Raw genomic sequence first — 18798 nt, forward strand, 5'->3', positions numbered from 1 at the left:
ATTTATAGTTTTAGTACAACATCTGTATCGGCCAGTCTTGGCAGACCATGCTGTGAAGTGAGTCACATGACTCTGCCTAAGCCTAATAGCTGTGCATGTTTCGTATTGGATTGCAATGGACAGGCAAGGGACATAGCTGATTTGCATGCAAGCCAATCAAAATTAACTGGAATTAGATATTGTTTCATTTAACCTTAGGAAACGTGGTGACAAGTTGCGCTGCCTTGTTTTAAAACACCAGAGTTGAATTATCGGTAGCTTCTGCTTGATTTTACTCCTGTGAGAAGTACAAAAAAAAAAGGGCAAGCACAAAAAAAAAAAAAAAAGATAAAATTAACAATACCCCTAACCTGTATAAACGATTGTTTTACTTTTGATATATTGACTAATCTCTTAACGTATGTAATTTTTATTCACTCAGATTTGTGATTTTTGCATCTAATTTATAACTGAGCAGGCATAATATGGAGTAATAACCAACACAAACAGGGGTGGAATTAAAGGGGTACTCTGGTGCAAACTTTTTTTTTTTTAAATCAACTGATGCCAGAACGTTAAACAGATTTGTAAATTACTTCTATTTAAAAAAACATCCAGTACTTATCAGCTGCTGTATGCTCCACAGGAAGTTCTTTTCTTTTTTAATTTATTTTCTGTCTGATCACAGTGCTCTCTTCTGACATCTCTGTCTGTCTCAGAAACTGTCCAGATCAGGATAGGTTTGCTATGGGGATTTGCTCCTGCTCTTGACAGTTCCTGAGACAGACAGATATATCAGAAGAGAGCACTGTGGTCAGACAGAAAAGAAATTCTAAAAGAAAAAAACTTCATGTAGAGCATACAGCAGCTGATAAGTACTGGAAGGATTAAGATTTTTAAATAGAAGTAATTTACAAATCTGATTAATGTTCTCACACCAGTTGATTTAAAAAAAAATAGTTTTTCACCGAAGTACCCCTTTAAAAAATTTTAACAACCGGTAACCCGGTGGCCACGGGAGGAACTGTAAGGAGGAAACAGTGTAGTGACATCACAATGGTGTCTCCTCCTCCAGTGGGAGTGGTAGTAGGAAACATTGTATCCTCTCTTTTTGTAAGGTATAGAATCCGGCATCCACTTCTCCCCTTTTTAACAACCAGTTTGCAGGGAGGGAGAACAACCAGTTTGCAGGGAGGGAGAACCAGTTGAATCACACTCCAACAAGTATATAGGAAACATTCATTTACTGTTGCATATATAGTGCCAATGTAATCCATGGCACTGTGCAGAAATTGTCCTGTCCCCAATGGGGCTCACAATCTCAAACTTCTGGGGACAATTTTTACTTATCAGCATGTTCTTTGGGGTGTAAGAGGGAAGCAACGCAGGGGAAAACATGTGCTCCATGGAGATGTTGTCCGTGGTTGAATTTGATCCTTGGACCCAATGCTAACTAGAGAGCCACCAAGATATTAATAATGTAGATTAAATATATTGTGTGTGTGGATATATATATATATATATATATACACACACACACATAATAATCTGGAGTATGGAAACTGGTTTGGATAGTAAAAATAAGGATTATTTAATTTAGAACAGAAAAACCACATACAAATACAAACTAGTTTTGTATTGGAATCAGAATTAATTTGTACTTGACTTAACCTATACTAAATGTACTGAATTCTGATGTAGTTAGATTTTTGTTTAATATTAAGTGTGCAGAAATGCTTGCTTAAAATCATTCAATTCTATTAATCATTCAAAATAATTTAAAAAAATTATTTGAAGCTAGTGTTGTAGTTTTATAGTAGTTTTTTTTTATTAGTACCGGTAGTTATATTTTCAAACCGAATGGTTACTTTTTAAAATTCTCTCCTGTAAAACCTTTGTGTCTTGAAAATATTTATCTTTCCTTATTTACAAAAGAATATGTGGGTCCATTAGGTGTTCCTTAATTGTGTTCCTTAAATTCAAATGAGGCATGCTCTGTCATATTGGACTATTGTTTTACTAAGAATTATGTATTTTGGGGAGAAAAAGGTGTTTTATAGAGTATGGAAGCACCACACTTCATCCAACGTACCCCTTTCCTTCACCTCCTTGGTTGAACTTGATGGACATGTGTCTTTTTTTCAACTGTACTAAGTAACGATGTATTTATGGTCCATAATACAATACTGAGAAGACTCCATGGGCCACTGTACAGGCCATATATAGGATTTCATAAGCCTTTACTATTTTCTCTGTCTTCAATTGAGAAAAAATTGAGGCAAAATTTCAGTTGGAATTTGACCAGTCTTGTCATTCTTCGAGTAATCTATTGAGAACCACTAGAACTTCAGGGGCCATAGGTATTTTTGATTTTCCTTTTTGATTTGATTCACAAGGATTTTTGTAGCCCCTGACTGCTCTATTTAATCTTTGTACTTTCTTTGTTAGTTTCAGGAGACAGTATTGTAAATCTATTTATATGAGTTAATCCAAAGAGAGCAGCACTCCTGTAGTTTCTTTACAAAAATGATGGGGTGCACACAGTCACAACAGATCCAGGTCACAGATCTTCATAGACAGCAAATGAATAGGCGACAGCACTCCCATAAGATGTAAATAAGCGGTCTTTATTCACATAGACATGGTGGCGACGTTTCGGCTAGCTCACCCAGCCATTATCGAGCCATGGCTCGATAATGGCTGGGTGAGCTAGCCGAAACTTCGCCACCATGTCTATGTGAATAAAGACCGCTTATTTACATCTTATGGGAGTGCTGTTGCCTATTCGTTTGCTATTTATATGAGTTGCTATTTATTTTAGTATGAGGTCTTATTTCTTTCCTTGGTCACAATTTGTGAGTGTGGTAAGTTTTTTTTTTTTTTTTTTTACTCTTTGCCTCTCTGTATCAGTCTTCAAAAACAACATGTTTTCATAGTTGTACGAAATCAAAATTGTTTCCAAATACAAAGAAAGGAATACTTTAAATAATTTTTCTTTTTTCAGACAAGATAAAAAAAATCATCACATCCAAAACAGAAAAATTAATTGGCTGAATCAAAAATAAGCTTAAGAGATTAAAGAAGATCAAACGTCCATTAATGATTCATCAATGTATAATAACCACAACATTGTTCATTTTGAACCATTATATCCATGTTCAGCAACAAGCACACAAACTTAAAGGGGTTTTTCAGTCTAGAAAACCCAGTTCTATTCTATTAGGGAATTCTAACGTAGAGGAGGGGCCTCTATTTATGACCATCATCTCATGGCCAGAGTTCTCTATTGAGGATCCTCATTTCTTAGCCAGTGTTCTTCTCTATTCAAGATCCTCATCTCTTAGCGAGAGAATTGGGAACAGTTACAAAAAGGATCCTTTGCTCTGGAGGACCTGTCCTCCCTGGCATTACACAGACAGCCCAATGATATGAATGGACATAGTGTAATACTTTAGTTCACCTGTGGTGGTGCTGCAGGAAAATTGAGCATTTTATACCACTTTGTTTATTACAGATACAGTTGATTCCTTGGGATTCCAACAAAGGGACCTTAATCAGTTTATTTTAAAGGATTTTATTAAGTGGGAACTGTCCAAAATGGAAAACTCCTTTAAATATAGTTCTCACACCTTAAATATTCATGACCTATTCTTAAGATAGGCCATCAATATTTGATTATTGGGGGTACTGCATCTCATCGCAATATTAAAGTCCAATAAAGAAAATATTAAAAATATTTTTCCTTTTTTTTTTTTTTTTATGAATCTGCTCCTAAAATGAAATCAATACACTTACTAGTTTCTGTTTTTTATAATTATTATTATTTTTTTGCTATTAATAAGTTGTGTGGTGGTGGAACCAATAGACATAACATCACATTGGACAGTGTAAAATCACAGAAAAAAAAGTGTAATAGTATTCTATTGGCGAGTGCTTTGTCTTTTTGGAATGCTTATTTTTATTTTTTATCGAAAAAAAAAAAAAAAAAAAATCGATGCCAGAAAATATCTTTAGTATGGTCATGTATTTACAAATACAATTGTCATTGTTGCTAGGTAACAATTTTGAAGAAATGTAAGATCTCAATATAAGTGGTGTCTATATTATGGTGCCTGCAGGAAAGCAAAGAATAATTTGATTAATTCTACATATTCCTGGAGGGATATTGGAATGGTTTCTAAAGGGAAGGTTACTTATAATAATATTACACACAGACTTTTCTGATACTGCAACCCTCTAATATATTTATATCGGCTCCATTTTAAAGCTTTCCTACTGCAACTGAAATAGAATACCGGTCTCTACAAAAAGCTCTGATTATTTTGACATAATACAAGTATTTTAGCACTCATTCAAACTTTTTGCTATTTGTCAACAAGAACTAATTACATGAACATAATGAAAAACATATTCCTAAAAATACATTTTATGACATTTTAGAATTTCTGAAAGCATGAAATATTTTTGCTCCTGAAGGTCAAAAACAAAAGAAACACAAATACAACAAAATGTTCCTGGATGTAGCTATGGAAGATGGGGTTAACATTTGCAGAGAAATATAAGCTTCCTAGAGTAAAACTTTAATGTGTAGATCCAGGTAAAGTAGTTAATAGACCACATTTTCATGGCCTTTTAAATATTTGCTTTTTCAGGGCTAGGGCTTTAACTAAAAAAGTCTAGCTCAACATAACCATTAACTAAAAACCCTGGCACAACATACCCATAAACTAAAAAACCCTGGAACAACATACCCATTAACTAAAAAACCCTGGCACAAAGAGGCCATAAACTAAAAAATCTGGCAAGACATACCAATAAACTAAAAAACACTGGCACAGCCTACCCATAAATTAAAAAAGGCTGACACAACATACCCATTAACTAAAAATCCCTTGCACAACATATCCATAAACTAAAAATCCCTGGGACAATGAACCTATTAACTAAAAAAGTCTGTCACAACATACCCATAAACTAAAAAACCCTGGCACAAAAGTCATATACTAAAAAAGGCTAGCAAAACATAACCATAAACTAAAAAAAAAACCCTGCCACAGCATGTCCATATACTAAAAAACCCTGGCACAAAAAAAGCCATAAACTAAAAAGACTGGTACAACATATTCATCAACTAAAAAACCCTGGCACAAAAATGTTTTAAAAATCCTGGCACAACATGCCCATAAACTAAAAAAGTCTGGTAACAATATACTTATAAACTAAGAGCCAGACACAACATACCCATAAACGAAAAAAGCGCTGAACAACATACCAGTACACAAAAAAATGCCTGGCACAATATACATAAAAACTAAAGAAACTTTAGCACAAAATGTGGCACGAAATATAAATGAACTAAAAAGCACTGGCAAAACTGAACATGAACTAAAAAAGCCTGGTACAAGAGACCAGTATGGAATGTCCAGCATTTACATCCAGCAGGACCTCTTATGATCCAACCTGAAGGAATGAAGATTTCCTGGATTTCCTTTTACAATCCAGCAGTGCAAATAATGCCCATCAAGAAAATGCAATAAAAGTAAAAACAAAGAAACACACACAAAATATTTTAAAGCCATGATTTATCTGGCGGAATTACAATTACTGAAAGAATTACAATTACTAATAAACTCATGTATGTTTAAAGATACTTGTTAATTTATTTTGCATCATTGATTTTAAGTTCTGAATATAGCAAAAATAATTAAAGAAAACAAAAAAAACCTGCAATATATTAAAAGGTCTTGTCATTTTCAATTAAACATATAGGCTACAAATAATTTCCTTACCTCTTTACTTTCTTCAAGATCGGATTCACTGCTGAAATCTTCTGTATTGAGATTCTCAAAGTCAGATTCCCCAACAGCGATGGGGACAGTAACCGTGAGGCTGGGGTTATGTATGAATGACATGTAATCACTCTCGTCGATAATGTACTTTTCCACACTGCTGCCCATTCCACTCGTAGTTCCATTCCCACCTTTGTGATAATCTAGGTCTTTATTTATGTCGACTGCGTTATGGTTATATAGACAACTTTCCTTTCGGTTGTGAAGCTCTTCTAATGGTTTTATTTCATCTAGAGCTTTCTGTTTCTTAACAAAGGCTTTTTGGAGGCATTCACGGACTGTTTTTTTGAAAAAATCTATTCCCCTTTGTATCCTTCCCACAGCAATTTGGAGATTGTTCATCTCATTGTCATCGTCTGTAGCTGTGAGGTTGTCGGAACTAAATGAACTCAGCAACAAGGCCAGGAACAAATTCAAAACCTAAGCAGTGTATAAAAACATGAGCGGTTAAGATTTCATATAAAGACTATACCAAACCCTCGAGAGCATGTAATGCAGTCAAGTACCTAGCATGCATTTGTCATTCACTTGAAGGTTGCTGTACTTATTGATTGAAGGCTTCATTTAAAATAGATATTACAATCTTTAAATATAACCCAGTTCCATTCTATAAAAAATTATATACAAAAGGGCCGGATGAGACAATATATGGAAGAATATGACATATAAAGGAACATCAAATAACACATGTCTGATCTCAAGTGCATTAAGTTAATGTAATAGTGGCAGGTGGTTGACTAACATAAGCATATGCTTTGCTTTCAACCTTCTCCTATGAAATATTCGAGTGTATGGATGACACATTTTTTCCCCCCCATCTAACAGATATATACTAGACACAGAAATGGAGTAGAACTGGGAATACCCATGAGATTAATGGAGTAAAAATCCATCAATTTCAGTGGGACAGCTCACAATGTAATTTGTATGGGGCCTCCCAACTCTAGAGCAATGGAAGATATCAATGGAGAGGAGGACCAAGCAGTTGCATCTCAACATGCCGATCCTTTTGCTTCGGTGGGACAAGCTGCTGCCATAGGTGTCTGACAGAGGCTTACTTCCTATTCAGAATATATGCATACTTAACCGAGCAGATTTTAGAACTGTATAGGGGTTCAGGAGACATAGCTGTTTGCCAAATAGTCTAATGTGTATGGTCAGCTTTAAAAGAGGTAAGTTTTTGAGGGACACGTTTGCACAAAAAACATAAACAACAGTGCTCAATACTGTATGACTAATATTCAATGGTTCCGTTATTCTGGACCAACTATAGCTGTCATACAGCCATTATAGTTAATATATAAAACTTCTAGGTGATGGGCATCCTAATCTACAAAAGAACAGAAGGAGATTGGTAAGGCACTGTCTCAGCGGGTGCACAGCTCCAGGGGGCTAGACTCAACATCCCAGTATCCACAAACAAAAGAGAATGACGCGGCACTCCTAAAGGATTTAATCCAAGCAGTGTTTTATTCACCCATTAGTAAATAATGCAGCGTTTTGATCCACAATCCGGACCTTTTTTTAAGCATGCTTGAAAAAAGTCGGGATTGTGGATCAAAACGCTGCATTACGTACTGATGGATTAAAAAAAAAAACAGCTTGGATTGAATCCTTTTGTATTGCCGCTTCATTCTCTTTTGTTTCTAATCTACAAAAGATATGGCCATCGATGGGGTTATCAAAAGGAGTTTAAAGGGGTTATCCAGGAATAGAAAAACACAGGCAATTTCTTTCCAAAACCACTCCCTGTCTGTCTCCAGGTTGGGTATGATTCTGCAGCTCAGTTCCATTGAAGTGAATGGAGCCAAGTTGTAAAACTGCACCAAATCTGAAGACAGACAGGGAGCGGTTTTAGAAAGAAATTACCTGTGTTTTTCTATTCCTGGATAACCCCTTTAAACTCAGCACTGATCTGGTCAATGTCAAAAAGGGAGATTAAAGAAAGGGGGAAAGTAACCCATGGTTAAAAGGACAAAAAGGAACTGAAGACCTCAAAAAAAGGAAGAGTTATTCAAAGTTAAAAGATAAAAGTAGGCAGCTTAGATTGAGTTTTAGTTACTCAATGTTACACAGTGTACTTACCACAAGATTCCCAATGACCATCACTAACATAAACACCAAGAGGCACATAGATTGTCCCGCCACCTCCATACAGTCCCACATGGTCTCGATCCATTCTCCACATAGTACTCGGAACACAATCAGGAAGGAGTGGAAGAAGTCGTTCATGTGCCAGCGGGGAAGTTCACAGTCATCTGAGATCTTACAGACACATTCCTTGTAACTTTTACCAAACAGCTGCATGCCGACCACGGCAAAGATGAAGACGATGATGGCCAACACCAAGGTCAGGTTTCCCAAAGCTCCCACTGAGTTACCGATGATCTTGATCAGCATGTTCAGGGTAGGCCATGATTTTGCCAACTTGAAGACACGAAGCTATAAATATGAAAGAGTTAACACATTACTAACCATATTAGTCCATCATCTCTTGAGAAAAGATGGCCAAAACATCTATAAATGCTTTTGTTATATTCATATTCATACAATGCATTCAAAACGTTTTCAGACCCTTTCACTTTTTTCACGTGTTATGTTGCAAACTTGTGATAAGATAAAAAAATATATTTATTTTCCACCTCCTCCCAATGATTCTGCACTCAATACCCCAAAATGATAATGTGAAAATAGAATTTTAGAAATAGCTGCTAATTTTTTGTAATGAGAAACTGAAATTTCACATGGACAGAAATATTCAGATCCTTTGCTATGACACAATGAAATTTAGCTTTGGGGGCCTCCTATTTCTCTTGATCAACTTTCCTAGAGCTGGACAACCCACCAAACTAAGTAATGCAGGGAGAGGGGCCTTGAGAGGTGACCAAGAACCCACTGGTCACTCTGGCTGAGCTCCAAAGATCCTGTTTGCAGATAGGAGGGACTTCCAGAAGGTCAACCATCAATACAGGGCCGGATTATCATTGGAGCTTATGGAGCTCCTGCTCCGGGCCCCATGTGGATAGTGAAACAAGGGGGCCCCTCCCGCTACTGTTAGCAGGCCCCGGGAGCCAGGAAGGGGAGCAAGGAAGTAGGAAGTCTGTGCCTCTGACGCTGCTGGGACCCGGGACCTGATCAGCAACAGGCCTCATTGTGATCTCCCTTCATGGCCGCCGCAGGTAAGGAGGATGACGGGGGTATTATAATTGTGTGTGTGGATGTATACTGTGTGTGCAGCACTCACCGGGGCCTCATGCACAGTAAGCCAGGGCAGGGACACTGCTGACATCACAAGCTTATCCCTGCCCCAGCTGTGCTCCCTGCAGGAGGGGGATCCTCACCACTGCCACCGGAGTCTCACTACTGCTGTTCAGAGGCATCACTAAGGAGGGCCCAGAGGGGGCCAAGGCCCCCCCTACACAGGCAGCAAACCGTATCAAAAAGATCTTCGGTACAGCTAATTCCTGCTGGCCGAGGATCTCACAACACAGCTGTATTGCCGCCTTAAGAGGAGATCCTGGCTGTGCTTCCTTAACAAGCCCCCTCTCCCTCGGCTGGCCCCGTCTGCACTGCATGGCTCCGTCTGCTGGTGAAGAGTATGGGGAGGAAGTCTGCAGCCACCAGGAGGACATAGACCTGAGTCTGACTTCAATGTGGGGAAAATGTAAGTGTATTGGTGCTTGTAATGTAATGTGTGATGAGTACATGTGTATATATAGTGAGTGTATATGTATATATAATGTGTGATGATTACATGTATATAGTGAGTGTATATATAATGTGTGATGTGCACATGTATATAGTGAGTGTATATATAATGTCTGATGAGTACATGTATATAGTGAGTGTATATGTAATAAATATACAAATAATGGGCAGGCCGAGCGCTTCATACAGGAGGAGGCAGGGAAGCAGGAGCAGCCTCCATTGCCCAGCAAAGCTGCTCTGCATTTAATCTACAGGGGACAATATCTTCTAAACTACTTCACAAATATATGTACGTTATACCCTTTTCTACTCCAGTTCACCTGCACTATGACCCAGTGTATTGCTTTTTTTTTTTTTTTTTTTACAAACACAGAATAGGTATTTAATATATAAGCTATTTAGTATGTAATGGTTTAGTAGTTTTTTTTAATATTAACGTTTTATTAAAAGTACAAAGTTCAAGTAAAGTACAAAAACACCATCAATAAACAGGCATCGTAAGAAACGCGGTTGTCGATAGGGTACACACATATGATGCGTACCATCACTATATAAAGTCAGGTATTCAGTAACAAGACAGGATGTTGAATACATTAAAGTGAATAGTTAAAGACATGACAATTCAAACATCAACTAGTCAACTCAAGGTACATGGTCCGAGCTTCTATGTGATCAGGGTAGGTGCAATCAACAACAATGTGGTTGGTGTAAGCAACATATGGGAAGAAGAGAAGATGAGGACAGAAAGAAGGAGGAAGAAGAGACAGGAAAGGGTTCCAAAGGGACAGAAGGGAATGGGAACGAGGAAGACTACTAGGTTCGTAAGAAAGAGGTTGTTAGACTTACCCAGCGGGTCAGTAGGGCTTCAGAACAACATGGCAAAGCAATGAGGCATGGTGGCTATTTGTGAAAAATGGGCTGTTTAGGTAGAGGGAGCACCGGAAATCGGGCGTGCTGTAGGGCTTGAGGGACATATGTTTCCGAGTGAAAGATGCATGGACGTATAGTCCCTAGAGGATGTAAAATGTGTCCAAGGGTGCCAGATGGTGTTGTATTTGTCTTTCTGATTTTTGGAGTCGGCTAGCAATTCTTCCATCCTGTGTAGATGGAAGGATTCTTGGAGCCAAGAGGTAATGGATGGGGAAAGTTGCGATTTCCAAAGTCTTGGAATTACCGTTCTGGCCGCAAGCAACAGAAACGATATTAGTTTGGCCGTATGCTTGGGTATGTGAGCAGGAAGGATGAGTGTATTGGGTTTAGTGCAGGTGAACAGACTGTCAGTTTCCCTTTAAGTCCTGGGTACATTGTGTGGCGTTATTATGTCCTAGCAACACAGTGTGTCGCACCATTACGTCCTGGCAGCACAGCATATGGCACCATAATATCCTGGCAGTGTAGTGTTAGGCACTATTATATTCTAGCGACACAGTGTGGGGCACTATTATATTCTGGCAGCACAGTGTGTGACACTATGATATCCTAACAGCACTATGTGTGGCACTTTTACATCCTGGCAGCAAAGTGTGTGGCACTATTAAGTCCTAGAGTATATTGTGTAGCACTATTATTTCCTTGGGTAGATTGTGTGGCACTAATATGTTCTGGGGTACATTGTGTGGCACTCATATATTGGCAGTACAGTGTAGTGTGTGGCACTATTATATCCTGGCAGCACAGTGTGTGGCACTATTATATCCTGGCAGCACAGTGTGTGGCACTATTATATCCTGGCAGCACAGTGTGTGGCACTATTATATCCTGGCAGCACAGTGTGTGGCACTATTATATCCTGGCAGCACAGTGTGTGGCACTATTATATACTGGCAGCACAGTGTGTGGCACTATTATATCCTGGCAGCACAGTGTGTGGCACTATTATATCCTGGCAGCACAGTGTGTGGCACTATTATATCCTGGCAGCACAGTGTGTGGCACTATTATATCCTGGCAGCACAGTGTGTGGCACTATTATATACTGGCAGCACAGTGTGTGGCACTATTATATCCTGGCAGCACAGTGTGTGGCACTATTATATCCTGGCAGCACAGTGTGTGGCACTATTATATCCTGGCAGCACAGTGTGTGGCACTATTATATCCCGGCAGCACAGTATGTGGCACTATAATATCCTGGCAGCACAGTGTGTGGCACTATTATATCCCGGCAGCAAAGTGGGTGCAGAAAGTGGAATAGTGGAGAAGGACCAGGAGTGTTGAAGCCTGTGTTATGGTAATTTAATTGGCATTTTTTTTCTTGTGCTTTTGCCTTCTCCGGAAACTTAGCCTTAGTCCTCCCCTGGTCCTTAAGGCTAAGTTTCCGGAGAATGCAAAAGCACAAGAAAAACAATGCCAAAAAATTACCATAACACAGGAAAAAGCAGTAGCAGTTTTCTGTGTTTTTGCAGGTAAAAAAAAGGGGGAAACCTAGCCTTAGGGGTCTCTGGGAGCAGGAGTCTGGAGGAGGACTTAGGGGTCGGGGGAATTAGGGCTCATCCACACTATGAACTTCCGTCAGCAGAATTTCACTTGTTTTCAATGGGATTCTGCTGCTCTGGGCACACTATGGAAGACACAGTGTGTGGTATTATTTTTAGAGGGCATGATGTTCGGCAGTATAATATACAGGTCACACAGGGTTTGGCAGTATTATATTTAGAAACCACAGTCTCTTGAAGGGTTATAATGATTGTTGTCTTTATACAGAGGATGAGGATCGTCTGGCAGAGTGAAGAACCATTGATGTCAAGGCGTCAAACTTTACAGAGGAAGATGGAGCTGTAAGAAGACCTGGCGTCTGGACCAGATGAAGAAGAAAAGGAAAGACAACAGAGAAGACGTCTCCTGTGAGTCATTTTATGTTTGTGTATTCTCCGGACTGTCCCATTAGATCTCTCCTCACTTCTAAGTTTGCAGTAAAAATGGATGACACTGTACCCCAATTTGAGGCTCCAGCTGTTACAAAACTACAACTCCTATAATGCCTGAAGCTCTCCAGACATAATGGGGGTTGTAGCTTTGCAACAGCTGGAAAGAGTGACCTGAACTGAAGTGATTTTAGACCATGCAGCCCATTTTATTTTAACGGGGGCCTGACTCCTGTGACACCCACAAAAAAAAAAAAAAAAGCGACATAGTCTAATATGCCCAGGCCAATTATTATTTTTTTTTTTTGGGGGGGGGGCCATCATAACGAAGTGCTCCATCTTCCAGGCAGCCTTAATCTGGCCCTGCATTAATGCAGCACTCCATATTCTGGACTTTATGGCAGAGTGGCCGGAAAGAAGCCTCTCCTCAGTTAAAGATAACTGAAAGCCCACTTGGGAGTTTAAAAAACAAACAAAACAAAAAGAATTAAAAAAAAGCACCTTAAAGGGGTACTCCGCTGGAAAACATTTTTTTTTTTTTGTAAATCAACTGGTGCCAGAAAGTTAAACAGATTTGTAAATCACTTCTATTAAAAATCATAATCCTTCTAGTACTTCTAAGCTTCTGTATGCTCCACAGGATGTTCTTTTGTTTTTGGATTTCTTTTCTGTCTGACCACAGTGCTCTCTGCTGACACCTCTGTCCATTTTAGGAACTGTCCAGAGTAGGAGCCAATTCCCATAGCAAACCTCTCCTGCTCTGGACAGTTCCTGAAATGGACAGAGGTGTCAGCAGAGAGCACTGTGGTCAGACAGAAAGGAAATCCAAAAAGAAAAGAACTTCCTGTGGAGCATACAGAAGCTTAGAAGTACTAGAAGGATTATGATTTTTTAATAGAAGTAATTTACAAACCTTTTTAACTTTCTGTCATCAGTTGATTTAAAAAAAAAAAAATAATGTTTTCCAGTGGAGCACCCTTTAAGGACTCTCAGACTGTGAAACAAGACTTTTCTTGCATTAAACCAAGATAGATTTTTTTGGCCGCAATTCTAAGCATCATGTCTGGACAATACCAGACACTGGTCATCACCTGTTCAATACCATCCCTACAGTGAAGCATTGGGGTGGCAGCATCGTGTGTGTGGGGGTGTTTTTCAGTGGCTGGGGTAGGGAGACTGGTCAGGGTTAAGAGAGAGCAAAGTACAGAGATAATTATAAACCTGAGTACTCTGGACCTCACTCTGGGTTGAAGGCTCACCTTTAAAAAAGACATCGACCCTAAGCACACATCCATGACAACACAGGAGTGGCCTAGGGACAACTCTGTGAATGTCTTTGAGTGGCTCAGCCATTGTCCTTGAATTTAATCGAACATCCCTAGAGAGACCTGAAAATGGCTTCCACAGATAGTCCCTGTCCAACCTGACCGCTTAAAAGAATCTGCAGAAAAGACTCTTAGAAAATTTCTTTATCCAGGTGTGTACCCATGTGGCATTAAATCCAATAAGACTGGAGGCTGTCTGTCTCCAGGTTGGGTGTGGTTCTGCAGCTCAGTTCCATTGAAGTGAATGGAGCCAAGTTGTAACACCACACCCAGCCTGGAGACGGACTGGGAGCGGTTTTTGAAAGACATTAGATCTGTTCTTTTATTCTTGGATAACCCCTTTAAGCACAAGTCAGCAAGTTAAAAGTTAAAAAAATGTAAAATGGTCTGAATATTTCCAAATGCATTGTATATGACAAAGAGTAGCAGATTCAGTTATCCTGTACAATTTTACATTAAGAGCGCTTTAACACATAAGAGGAAAATTGCACACTGTAACAGTATAATGTAAGTACACTGTACATTTCACAATATGTATTATATAAAAAATAACCTAAAGTAAAGTCATATCTTTATGACCAAGAGGTCTATTGTATAGTAAAATCGTTTTTTTCTTACCAATCTGAATGACCTCAGCACTGATAATCCTTCCACATTAGCAAGGCCCAACTCCATCAGACTGAGGCTCACTATGATACCATCAAAGATATTCCAACCTTCTTGAAAATAATAGTATGGATCGAGGGCAATCAGCTTAAAAACCATTTCCGCTGTGAAGATTCCAGTAAAAACCTGCGGTAAATGGAAATAGATTTCATTAGTCTGATTTACCAGTCATTACTTGTAGATGGGCAGAGAATTATCTAGAACATAAAAAAACCTAGTGCATTACAATCTATGTTCAGTGCATCAATGGCAGAGCCCAGACAAATTCTACACTTATTTATCATTATTATCATCATCATTATCATTACTATTATTATGTTAGGCAATGTTAAGACTCATTTTTTTAGGCCTTTTTTTTTTTGGATAGATCTGGGTAGACCATTAAAGGGGTACTAAACTGATGCTAGAAAGTTAAACAGATTTGTAAATTACTTCTATTAAAAAATCTTAATCCTTCCAGTAATAATTAGCGGCTGTATACTACAGGGAAATTCTTTTCCTTTTGGATTTCATTTTTGTCATGACCACAGTGCTCTCTGCTGACACCTCTGTGCATGTCAAGAACTGTCCAGAGCAGGAGAAAATCCCCATAGCAAACGTATGCTGCTCTGGACAGTTCTTAAAATCGACAGAGGTGTCAGCAGAGAGCACTGTGGTCGTGACAGAAAAGAAATCCCAAATAAAAGAATTTCCTCTGTAGCATACAGCCGCTAATAAGTACTGGAAGGATTAAGAATTTTTAATAGAAGTAATTTACAAATCTGTTTAACTTTCTGGCACCAGTTGATTGAAGAAAAAAAAAGTTTTCTACTGGAGTACCCCTTTAACCCCACTGGCAAAAAAATCTAAGGAAATTAAATTTGCTAATTTTGTTGATGTCCAAACATCTTCCTTGGGTATTGCATCTTACTAAATTTTCTTTTTAGTAACAAAGGTGTACGTTTAAGAGTTGTAGTATTCTTTGTAATCTTTACATAGAAGATGTAATGGAATTCTCAGCTCACCCTCCAGGGCCCCAGGCGCACGGACTGTGCGAGGCAGCACCACTTAGCAAAATAAAAAACTGGATGTCCAGCGCCAAGGTTCGTGCAAAACAGATTCTTTAATGCTTAAAATGCCGTAGCAGGGGTCATAAGGTGACGCGTTTCAGGTGCGTTAGCACCCTTAATCGTACATAAAATAAAACCACATTTGTCTGAGTATATATAGAGGAAATGACATGGTTCTCCCAGGTGGAAGGATAAGGTGATTACTCACATGACCAACCTCCTGGAGTCCAGGCATTAACCCCTTACAACCACAAACTAAAATACGCATAATATAAAATACAAAAGTTTAATTCCTAAATATGCATTCATATGTATGCAACCTAAAGTGTGTAAAAACGCACACATGTCAAGAAAACCTGTGAGAATGAGACACAATCACTTCAAGAAGGATTTTGAGGAAAGATATGCATGGTTTGTTATATAAATGTATTAAATAGAATTTTTGATAAATTAACAGAATCTACATGTAGAAAATATATTTTTTACAATACAAAAATTAACACAAATGCATCTCCCACTGATATTTAAGCCCGGTATTTGAACTCCAATATGCTGCTATATTAGACATAGTATGTCTACAGTGTATATAAAAAAAATATTTTATAAATATAGCAAAAAATAGCAACAGGTAGATAACCAAACTATATGTAGATATATAGATGCAGATATAATATCTGCTGCTTACAAGATCATAAGTACAAAAACTGCAGAAAACTATAAAAAACTTTCAACAAAAATTTCAAATGAAAAATATTTAATAATATAGGATAACATCTTGTCTTTTGTTTAGACCCTGAGGCGCCCTGGTCCCCAATTTGATGATCCAGTACACCTCACGGTTCAGCAATTTTGGTCGGTGGTTACCGCCGCGTTTGGGCAAGAAAACTTTGCAAAGTGCAGTATGTGGGGTGCACTACTAATAGTCTCAAAACCCGTATCAGGAAACATTTATCAGATATACCTCACTTTAATTCCAGGAGTGTCTCATCTGTATCACTACACTGTGCCCAGCATCACAATGGACATTTTTCCTCTATTAGTTTATCTGCCATTGAAAAAGTTTTCTTGCCCAAACGCGGCGGTAACCACAGAAAAAAATTGCTGAACCGTGAGGTGTACTGGATCATCAAATTGGGGACCAGGGCGCCTCAGGGTCTAAACAAAAGACAAGATGTTATCCTATATTATTAAATATTTTTCATTTGAAATTTTTGTTGAAAGTTTTTTATAGTTTTCTGCAGTTTTTGTACTTATGATCTTGTAAGCAGCAGATATTATATCTGCATCTATATATCTACATATAGTTTGGTTATCTACCTGTTGCTATTTTTTGCTATATTTATAAAATATTTTTTTATATACACTGTAGACATACTATGTCTAATATAGCAGCATATTGGAGTTCAAATACCGGGCTTAAATATCAGTGGGAGATGCATTTGTGTTAATTTTTGTATTGTAAAAAATATATTTTCTACATATAGATTCTGTTAATTTATCAAAAATTCTATTTAATACATTTATATAACAGACCATGCATATCTTTCCTCAAAATCCTTCTTGAAGTGATTGTGTCTCATTCACACAGGTTTTCTTGACATGTGTGCGTTTTTACACACTTTAGGTTGCATACATATGAATGCATATTTAGGAATTGAATTATTTTTCTACATTAAACAAGTTCTTTACTCCTTGCAATATATGTATGCCCTTAAGTGTGTACTTTTGTCTTAAACAAAACTTTTGTATTTTATATTATGCGTATTTTAGTTTGTGGTTGTAAGGGGTTAATGCCTGGACTCCAGGAGGTTGGTCATGTGAGTAATCACCTTATCCTTCCACCTGGGAGAACCATGTAATTTCCTCTATATATACTCAGACAAATGTGGTTTTATTTTATGTACGATTAAGGGTGCTAACGCACCTGAAACGCGTCACCTTATGACCCCTGCTATGGCATTTTAAGCATTAAAGAATCTGTTTTGCACGAACCTTGGCGCTGGACATCCAGTTTTTTAATCTTTACATAGTCTGAAAGGGAACGGTCACCAAGTTTTACCCTATATAATGAGTGGCAACACGTAATAGAGTTCACATATATGTGTCCTACCATGCCTGAATGTCTGCTGGTACGTCTGTAAATGTGGAGAAAACAACTTTTATAAATGTCAGACGTAGTATGTTAATGGAATCAAGTAGACACCAAGCATGCTTAGTCACTAAGTCATGGCACCCTGGGCTGTAATAATGCCTATTCAGGCTCTAAGCACACCTATCAGATATTATTTACGGTCTAGCTGTGAGCACTAACATCAGGCCCTGACTGAGCTGCTCAATCATACCTGCTCAATCATACCTGCTCAACCATACTTAGGCATTCTTTAATGGAAATCTGTCACCAGTGTCATCTGCACTAACCTGTCGGTACTGAAAGGTATTGCAGGTGACACTGATGACAACAGTACTCACCTTGTCCCATTCTGTGGCGGGGATCTCCAGTAATCTTGTCCGTTAGTCCAGCTCCGGGCACTGGCTGAGAGCACGGGCAGAGCTTAGTGACGTCTCCGCTGCTGTTCTCTAGCAGCGTAATCCAACAGAGAGCAGTAGCGGTGATGTCAATAAGCGGCACCAATTCCCCAAGCTGCTGCTGCTCTCTGCTGGGTATCGCAGCAGCAGTGACGTCACTAAGATCCGCCCGTGCCCCAAGCCGGGTGCCTGGAGCTGGAGCTAACGGCCAAGATTACAGGATATCCCCACCACGGAACGAGACAAGGTGAGTACCGTGTCACTGCACCGACAGGTTAGTGCAGGTGACACTGGGATAAATTTCCTTTAAGGCTGAATAGTTGTGAATATAGCCCGGGGAGCCATGACTATTTCAGCAGCCACATACCCAACTGACTACTAAAACCTCATGTACATACTGCATATGACATTTATAAAAGTTATTTTCTTTACTTTTTTAGTTGTATTAGCAGAAATGGTAGGACACGTGATATTAACCTCTATTATGTGTCGTCACTCATTACATAGAGTAAAACTTGGTGACGGGTTCCCTTTAACAAGAACTTTTCACAAATATAATTCCTTTGGTAGTGACTAGAGATGAGCGAACTTACAGTAAATTTGATTCGTCACAAACTTCTCGGCTCGGCAGTTGATGGCTTATCCTGCATAAATTAGTTCAGCTTTCAGGTGCTCCGTTGGGCTGGAAAAGGTGGATACAGTCCTAGGAAAGAGTGTCCTAGGACTGTATCCACCTTTTCCAGCCCATCGGAGCACCTGAAAGCTGAACTAATTTATGCAGGATAAGCCATCAACTGAGAAGCCGAGAAGTTTGTGATGAATCGAATTTACT

At 38.7% G+C, this 18798-nt stretch overlaps 1 protein-coding gene across 6 annotated transcripts in view; it reads right to left on the reverse strand.

Moving 5' to 3' along the window:
* LOC130284323 (sodium channel protein type 2 subunit alpha) overlaps nucleotides 1-18798 on the reverse strand; it is a 310775-nt gene that overhangs the window by 97336 nt on the left and 194641 nt on the right. For all 6 annotated transcript variants that reach the window (XM_056534558.1, XM_056534559.1, XM_056534560.1 and 3 more), the window contains 3 exons: nucleotides 14344-14517; nucleotides 7914-8270; nucleotides 5769-6248 (listed from right to left, as the gene is read on the reverse strand). In XM_056534558.1, coding sequence (XP_056390533.1) covers nucleotides 5769-6248; nucleotides 7914-8270; nucleotides 14344-14517 — 1011 coding nt within the window. The remainder of the gene's footprint in view (nucleotides 1-5768; nucleotides 6249-7913; nucleotides 8271-14343; nucleotides 14518-18798) is intronic.

This window comes from Hyla sarda, chromosome 8 (genome assembly GCF_029499605.1).
Source record: "Hyla sarda isolate aHylSar1 chromosome 8, aHylSar1.hap1, whole genome shotgun sequence".
Taxonomy (NCBI): domain Eukaryota; kingdom Metazoa; phylum Chordata; class Amphibia; order Anura; family Hylidae; genus Hyla; species Hyla sarda.